Source organism: Mytilus galloprovincialis, chromosome 2, assembly GCF_965363235.1.
Source record: "Mytilus galloprovincialis chromosome 2, xbMytGall1.hap1.1, whole genome shotgun sequence".
Lineage (NCBI taxonomy): Eukaryota > Metazoa > Mollusca > Bivalvia > Mytilida > Mytilidae > Mytilus > Mytilus galloprovincialis.
Genome location: NC_134839.1, coordinates 97,404,565 through 97,413,696, shown reverse-complemented (window position 1 = coordinate 97,413,696; position 9,132 = coordinate 97,404,565). Strand labels below are relative to the sequence as shown.

General features: G+C 30.6%; 1 protein-coding gene across 2 annotated transcripts; it reads left to right on the top strand.

The window, feature by feature from the left end:
- Positions 1-566: 566 nt before the first annotated feature.
- LOC143065025 (uncharacterized) lies at positions 567-9,132 on the top strand. 2 transcript variants are annotated; one of them, XM_076238306.1, is made up of 10 exons: positions 567-654; positions 2,168-2,252; positions 2,744-3,490; positions 4,005-4,202; positions 4,453-4,668; positions 4,947-5,084; positions 5,650-6,035; positions 6,825-6,942; positions 7,695-7,774; positions 8,784-9,132. In XM_076238306.1, the coding sequence occupies exons 2-10, from the start codon at positions 2,168-2,170 to the stop codon at positions 8,817-8,819; spliced, it is 2,004 nt and encodes a 667-aa protein (XP_076094421.1). In that variant the 5' UTR covers positions 567-654; the 3' UTR covers positions 8,820-9,132. The 2 variants fall into 2 exon arrangements, with proteins under 2 accessions (XP_076094421.1, XP_076094420.1); XM_076238305.1 differs by having other exon boundaries at positions 644-738.

Genomic DNA, 9,132 nt, shown 5'->3' with positions numbered 1-9,132 from the left:
ATTTCAGCGGTCTCTAGGTTTGAAACTGTAGAAGAAATTGGTTACACATAACCTATACTCTTTTCCTAACGGACAGATGTAAGACGCTTTATAATAAACCAATTTAATAATGAATCTCTAGTTTTCATACAAATCTTTATCATTTTGGGTTTCATCAACGAACTAATAAAAGCCCACGCAGTGTAAACATTCATTGGAACATGTTTATTTCCGGACGAACATGTTACATGTTGTTTATCATTTCATAATTATCATAAACTGCTTCATCACAATACTGTCTTTCTAAGATATGCATGTTATTGATTTTTTTTAATTTGTTGAAGTATTATACGCATTACACCCATTTAATAGGAGTCATAATACAAACTTATTAGTGAATTAACATATACACAACTGGAACAAACAGGTGACATATTTCAAACAACTTATCAATTGATTGTCATTGGTCATTTTAATTGTTAAACAACAAATTTTGGTTTACCATTAAATATTCAAACGTATTTTGGGTGTGTTTTTAAATGTTATTCTCCTACATATGCAAAAAACTCTTACGTGCACGATGCAAACAACAAATGAATTACTTTTGCTCGAGGCTACGTCTTCCGTGTACTAATATATAAATATAGGGACTCATGCACAAACTGCGAAACAAAGGTAATCAATCCAGTTAATTGTTGTATTTTATTTATATAATTTATCACTTACAGTCCCAGTCTTATTTATTTTAACAAGAACAAGGTAAGTCTATATTTTGTTATAATAGGAAGTCATTAAACAATAACTTGAGGATTGAAAATAACATTGATAACTTGTATATCTATATTTATGTGTAATATTTATATCTAGTCAGTTGTGTATGAAAAAAAATGTGTACATTTACGCTAATTCTGAACAGTTCTTTCTTGATATAGACATATATTCTTTGTAAAAAGTAAAATAACAAAAGTACTGAACTTCAAGGAAAACTCAAAAACGAAAAGTTCCTAAAAAAAATTGGCAAAATCAAAAGCTCAAAAACATCAACTGTCATATTTCTGAATTGGAACAGGCAATTCCTTGTGTAGAAAATGATGGTTTGAAACTAGTTTAAAACAATAATATATTTTTAAACATTCTTATATTTACATGTTTACATGTTGATAAACAAAATCAATCTTATTCCGATAAACAACATGATCTAGTTAACAGGGGATAGCTGACAACCTTGTCCTGTCAGTTTTATGAGTTAATTTTAATTTTATAAATTCTTTTTGCCGCACGACTTCAATTTATGATGACCAGAAAATACCATTTTTTACTTTTTAAACAAAGGACATGAGGTAAATAATGCATAATTATGAATAAATTTATAATTCTATAAAAATATGCATGTATGTTAACGTACATAGTATTATTGTGACAATTTTTGAATGACTTTACGATGGTATTCATGACAAGATGATTATCATATGACATGTTTGCTCATTTATCCTGGTGTTCATTTAAATATAAGGTCAAAAAGTGTATCTGGTGTATAAAGATAATTAGATGTGTCATATTGGACAGACATACATACATATAGCTGGTCCATTGATCTCAGAAAAAAACGTTTGTAACATGAAAATGCATCGCTCATTATAATTCATCACATAGACAAAGGTATTGCAGATAATAAATGGTGATCACTGACCTAATTATATAAAGACTGTAATCATCTATCTATTACAAATTTACAGAATTTGCGTTGTTTTTTTCTTGGTTTATCAAGACTTGGTAAAAGAATTGAAATGATAAAGAAATAAAATCAACTGAAACTATTATAAAACAAAACGAAAGAACGAATGAAACATCCTGGCAATTTAAAGTTAAATGCCCAAATTCAAGATTTAATGAAAATATGAGATACTCTTTTATTTGCATTGTTTCACTTATAACATACATTATATAAAAGAAAAAAAAAACAGCGTATAAGAACTGTCAAGAAGAAACTGATAATTGGACCGGATCCCATCCCTATACACAGCGTTCGTCTCAATTCATTTTGAACAGCTAGTCTTTGTCGCTACTCAATATCAATATATTTGTAACAGTAAAATATCAATGTTTGACCTGTTTGGGGAATTTTGAAAAATAAAAACAAAATCAATACAGATTGCTTGAAACTTGTATACATTTTTTTCCATTTCAGATGTTTACAGAAATCCATAAAATTGTTGTATTATCCATATTTGTCCACACATATATTTACGCACAAGATGTTCAGAACGTTGGAGGTAAGTTTGTATGAGAACAGAACCATGCACTGATCGATAAAACAGTTTCGATTTTCATGGAAATAAAAGGGTTGATATATCTGTTTTGTTTTGTTTTGTTTTGTTTTGTTTTGTTTTGTTTTTTGTTTAATTTGAATGAATAATCAAATCAACTGAAAGTAATCTGTAAAATTGTCAGATTCTTTGATGCAATGTTCTTAGTAAATTCACCTTTTTTGGTTTATTTTTCTTATTTATTTATTGGTATTGTATGACTTTGTTTTCTTAAATTCAGTGCGTCACAGATTCAGATTCAATATTTTATTGATTACAATTAATTATGAGAAAATTTTAATGCCTTCTCGTTAGTAGTTTTGCAAAAAATGTTTTTTTCCCAATTTTTTGTAATTGTTAAATTATTATTTCATTTCATTATTATTATTTCTTTATGGCTGATGATATGATTTTTTAGATTTCATAAGATAAATATATGTATAAATTCTTCCTTTCAGTTAATCTTAATGTGAAAAATGATCCTTTTGCAACCCCAGGCGTAGACCCGTTTGGTAATATGAAATCAAGTACTAAATCAGACAAAACTGCAATCAAGACAAGTAAGTCTTCGACGACAAGACATATTTCGACAAGAAAAGATACTAATGTGCAAGGATTAGACAAGGAACCAGTTGTGGGTGCTGAAAATTTAAAAACTGAAAACGCCGCAATCAGTTCTGGAACCAGCACAAGCCAGACAAACAATGTCCAAAGTGCAGGGACAACAGTTTCAAAAGAAAACAGACGTACAGATGTGAACGCCGTTAAAGCAAGTGACACAGCGTCATCTAATTCACGTAGTTCGAACCGACGTGTACCAAGAAAAAGGAATAAAAAACAGAAAAAAGTAATCGATACTACAACAAGAAGTAACAGACAACAAAATAGAGTAAATCAAGAGGTCTCAAGACAGTCAATTACTGGAACACAAAGCAATACTGCAAAGAACTCTAAAGGACAAACAAGCAGTACTAGAACAGTAGTTTCCGAGATATCCCAAGCTAGTGGTTCCGTACAATTAAACCCACAAGCGGTAAGAACGTCAAACACAGATACAAGAAATGCATTAAGAAAAGATGGAGCTTTTTCGTCAGACATTGATTTTAATGGTGCTTTAAGAAGAGATGAACAAATCGGAATGGAGTTTGATGTACCAACAACTGAGAAACCAATTAGATATTTCAGACAACTTTTTGCCGATCAAAGTACGTATCTTAATATATCAAAATGCATTTAAAAAAGAGATGCTGCATGATTTACAATGTATAACAATCCATTTAAGATCAAAATACAAGGATATAATCAATACAAAATGCACAAAACGAGTACTATGATGAAAGCCATAAAAGGCCAATGATAACAAATGAGAAACAATTAGAAGAAGGTAAACGTAAAACATAAACATAAAAATGAAAAGCAATTATGTCAAACAGCACACAACAACAACAACTGAACTAACTACATTTTTTTACCCTTTTTTAAACCCAAATAATATATTACAACCACTGAACTACACAGTATGTGATCCTTTTTATACACAAAACGTTTCCTGTCAAAATAATTATATTTTCTTTATTTAAAGCTAACTTATCTTGAAATGAATTAAACATAAATATCTTGTTTGTAGAATATATCAGTGCTTCAAAGCATTTTTTTATCTAGCATTTGTCACAGAAATATAATTTTCCATTCTTATCATATTTCGTTGTTTTATAATAGGGATATGTGAAATTCAAAACTGTTATAGCACCGACTGTTATTTTGAACATCCTGGTGACTGTAGGAAATACATTCGTTGTACGGCTAGTGCTGAGGGTGCTGGCATGGAGGCTCTAGAAATGAATTGTGCTTTTGGAACCTTTTGGTCTAGAATGAAAAATACATGTGATACTGCATCAAACGTAGTATGTCCAAATGGTAAGTTACATCTGGTTTAGTTGTATATAAAGTACAAAAAATGTTTTTTATGCAAATGTCTTGATAGTTTGTGTTCTGTGATAGTCTGTCTCTTCTTTATCATTCTATAATAGTACGTTTTGTTATGCCACCAATCATAATTTAAAGAAAGACTTCGGCAGTTGTTTTGTGGGATCTGGTATTAAACCTGAAGTAAACAAGCAGCTGCTTCGAAATCATCTCTCTGAGTTGTTTTGTTTTGTATTTTTAGATCCATGTAGAGATAGAACACTCAAGAGTTACCCGTCAGGTTTGAACTGCAGAAGTTACTGGACCTGTGTTAATGGTCGGTCAGATGCAGAATGTTGTCCTGCTAATGAGGCTTATGAAAATGGCGTCTGCCAAGCAAGCGATTCCTGTAAGATAGATGACGCTGAATGTCCATACAAATTGAGAGGTGATATGCCAGAAAAGAAGAAGAAAAACAGTAAGTCAATTATTGTTAAGTGGAGATATGAAATAAAGATTTTTTTTGTAACTGCAATGCTAATTGTATCAACTATACTTTTAAAACGACTTATTTGTTCCTTTCTTATATTGAAGTTGTAACTATTTACGGTTGATAAATCTGTAGCAGCTGTGTGTCCAATTTTTTCTTTCTAGAGTCTTTTCAATCCACCAAAAGAAAGTGATCGCAATATATCTTCTGTAAATCGTAATAAACTATACGTGAATAATAATGTAACAAAATCATTTTTATTTTAGGCTGTCCCTTTGAAAGTCACCCAAAAGATGAATCACTATATGTCCTGAAATATTACGGAACAGTAATGAATTGTGCGACTGGAACACGCTTTGATGAGGATCAATGCACATGTATTCGAGCTGTTTTCAAAAGAATCAGTAAGTATGGAAGCCATAAGAAACACCAACAGTTTTTTTTTCATTTTGTTTTTGTGTAATGAACATCGATCACAAGAGAAGCTATTTTGACTTACATTAATGAATATATAGATGATGTATTCAAATAATGTCATACTAACTATACACATATAATGTATACACAGTTTTATTGTCTAACCTTTACATCTAATTTTACATCTCTTGGTGACTATGTTAAAAAGACCAGATCTTAAAATTAAACAAAACAATAAGTTGATGAGTTAGGGTATTGACCTACATGACAAAAATCGTCAAAGGTCTTTATCAACATCTTTGACACAGTTAGTTGTTTTATTACTTATCACTTTCACCAATATACTTGTAGTCTCTTTTCTGTGTCCTATTTTGATCCACATAAATTGATTGTTGTTTGCATTTCTCTAAGAATGAAAGTTTAAGAGAAGAGTATAGACACCAGTATGTTAATATTCTATATAAAAATGACCTAGTGCTAACTAATAATATTTCAAAATATCAGAGCAATGAACATTACATTTTAACTCATAACAATTGTATATTCTAACAGGATGTGTGCCGACTACAGACGTATCATTTAACGGTAAAAGAGTCATCAGCGGTCGCAGTTATATCGAACCAAGCAACGTTACATTGACAGAACGATCAGGTGGTCGATTCAACGGAAGAGCAGCGATCTCTGTTCCATACTTCAAGTCTAATCAGAACATCGAGAGACACTTGGTTGTTCGAATGAGATTTTATCACAATGGCAAAGAAGGATTTGATTCACAAGTACTGATCTCTAACTGTAAGACAGTATCCAGCAACGAACTATCACCATCGTTTGCAATTCTTCTTTCAAAGACAAAAAATCAAATTATTTTCTTTATTTCGACAAAACAAGGAAACATGGACAAGTCTGGTGGAACTGCTTCAATTTCATTGCCATACACGGTAATATATATACGTAGATGTTATATTTGTTATTTTCATCGGATTTTGTCTAATGCTTAGTCCGTTGCTGTGTGTGTTACATTTTAATGTTGTGTCGTTGTTCTCCTCTTATATTTAATGCGTTTCCCTCAGTTTTAGTTTGTTATCCCGATTTTTGTTCATAGAATTATGAGTTTTGAACAGCGGTATACTACTGTTGCCTTTATTTCTCTTTGTAATACAGTAGTATGTGTGTACCATTTGGTTGTACATTAGACACATTCCCCATTTCCATTTTCAATTTGACGTATGATAGGAACTCCACAAGACAGAGGAAGTTTAAACCTGTATATATCAGTGTTCATAACTCCTTATATATACATTCATTTTTTTAAACCAGTTTGTATTGACAGATTTATCCTTATTTTTTCTATTTCACATTTTTATCAAATGTGTTTTTGAGTCATAAATACACGTAAAAAGTTTTTAATCCTTTCTTGATCTTAAATAAGGCTTCATAACAAAACAGTTCTGCACATTAAAGTCATTATATTCAATTTATGAAATAAAAGTGACACATGAATCGATGTACAGTCAAACCTGATTAAGATGCCACCTGCATTAAGCAAAACACTGTATTATAAGACCACGAATTGAAGATCCCTATGTAGTACATGTCATATAGTTTGAACCTGTATTAGGAGACAACTTGTTTGTTCTCCCTTAAGTGGTCTCTTAAAACAGGTTTCACTGTCTTTACTTTTCTTGTTAAACATCGATATATCAACAGTTTTTTGTTTATAATTTCAGCCAGGGCGTTGGACAGTGGTAGAGATGAAGTTCATTAACCAACAGTTAAATGCTACCGTACAAACATTCCAGGCTGACGGCTCATCGACACAGGTGAACGACGTTAAAGATTTAAAGGGTATGTCAATGAAAATACTGCTTTTCTTAATTATAAAAACTAAATGGTGAATTTTCTTAATGTTGGAATGTAAATACAAAGTTTTTAAAATTCAAGTTTATAATTTGATTCAATTGATACCAAATAGGTATCAAAGGTACCAGGCTTATAATTTACTACGCAAGACGCGCGTTTCATCGTCATAAGACTCAGCAGTAACGCTCAGATCAAAATAGTTAAAAATCCAAACAAGTTTAAAGTTGAAGAGCATTGGGGACCCAAAATTCCAAAGAGTATTACCAAATACGGCTAAGGTAATCTATTCCTGGGATAAGAAAATCCTAAGTATTATGAATAATTTTAATCTTTTGCAAACACTTAGTCTCTTACAATGCTCACGTTTGATAAACGAACGTATAAAAACATGTTTTTCCCTAGATTATCGCTGCATTCTGATGTAATTGTTATAATAGTGCATCTCTCTGGATAATCAGTAGATTATGTTGATCGCATTTTGTTAGTTCAATTTCTGTGTAATGCTTGGTTATGATGAAACACGCATTATAATAGCAATGCAATTTCATTGATTACCGGGTAGACGAATTTAGCTCTCGAAATGATGAATGCTGGCATTGTAATAATGCATTTTCCTGTTCAACTCCCAATTGTGACGAATAGACACTTTAAATTGTACACTTCATACATTTGGTAACCTATACATCAAAGAAAATGCATTTATTTAAGGTAACATATTCTTTATTGATATTTTATAGGAAGAATAAAACCAAGTGTTGAGCCAGTGATGGTTGGCAATTGTAACATGAATGACGGTTTTGTTGGCTATATTGATGAGGTATGTTGGAAATTAAATAAAAATAAAAATAAATTTTCACTCACAATTTCTAAACATATAGCGTAATAGATGACATTAACCACCCAAACCTTTGAAAATACTATAAAAGTATTAATCACTAAAAAAATTCCCTCATATTTGATTTTTTTTTTATATTTAAAAATTGCCAGAACAACGTATTCATTAAAATCATGACCAAAGCAGTACTTTCCAAATCAGTGTACACATTAAGACATATCTCGCAATAATTATAATTATTCATATTTCAAATTGAAATCAAGTTAAAAAAAAAAGTTATGAAACAAATGATGTAATTAATTGAATACAGTAAATCATGAAAACTACAAACTGCTGTCAGTGTAACACGAAACATACCAGATTAGCATATATCCCTTTTAAATGAATCTATACAAGTTATATAAATAAAACGTTGTTGAGTGATAGAACATCTTGTTATCCCGTGCTTTACGAACTTATTTTAACCCCTTTTTAGATCTGAATATTTATTTTTATACTAAATTTTCTATTGTCATTGATTTTTAAATTATTGATTAACAATCAAAGTATTTTTTTTTTATTTGAATTGTTGATTTAAACTTAAACTACTGTCTTTTCAAGTATTAAGCATCGAATGATCTGCATGAGTGGGTAATACCTACTAAAATGTCATCCACTGATTCGTGTAAAGATTTTCGATTTCGTTTTTTACCAATACACAAGTCTCTTTTTATTACGTGTTAAGAATTTGTAGAACATTTAGTAAAATACCTTATAATGTAAATTTAGCATCAAGGTCGCAAAAAAACACACAGATTGTATCACTTTATGTAGATAAATATAAACCTATTGGGGGCTTTGCTCATTGTTGAAGGCCGTACGGTGACCTATAGCTGTTAATTGTGTGTCATTTGGGTTCTTGTGAAGAGTTGTCTCGTTGTCAATCATATCACATCTTCTTTTTTATGCATACTTATCATGTTTGGTAAAATCATATTTTTTTTATTTTCAGGTAAAAATATATTTATGCGATCCTAACGAAGTTTGATAGTAGTACCTGTGCATAGTTCCTGCTGTCGATAGTGCTTAACTCATATAAACCCAATGTTTTACATGCTGAATTTAAAATGATAACAACTTGAATGGATTTAACTGTAATGAATTGCAATATCAATTACTACTTCAATAACCACTGCCACAGAAATATTCAAATTGCATAGATTGTTAAGAGCAATTGTTTTCAACTTAACAAAACAACAAAAAAGGAGTCCATACAAGCATACTGTTACGTTAATCATATACAACTACATTTGTATAGTTGAATGTATTTATTTTTTAAATAATAAAAGTATTTATTACTA

Coding starts and splice junctions, on each gene's coding strand:
- LOC143065025 (XM_076238306.1), top strand. CDS start 2,168: ATGTTTACAGAAATCCATAAAATTGTTGTATTATCCATATTTGTCCAC. Junction 4,669..4,946: donor AGAAAAGAAGAAGAAAAACA/GTAAGTCAATTA, acceptor TTTTTATTTTAG/GCTGTCCCTTTGAAAGTCAC. Junction 5,085..5,649: donor AGCTGTTTTCAAAAGAATCA/GTAAGTATGGAA, acceptor ATATTCTAACAG/GATGTGTGCCGACTACAGAC.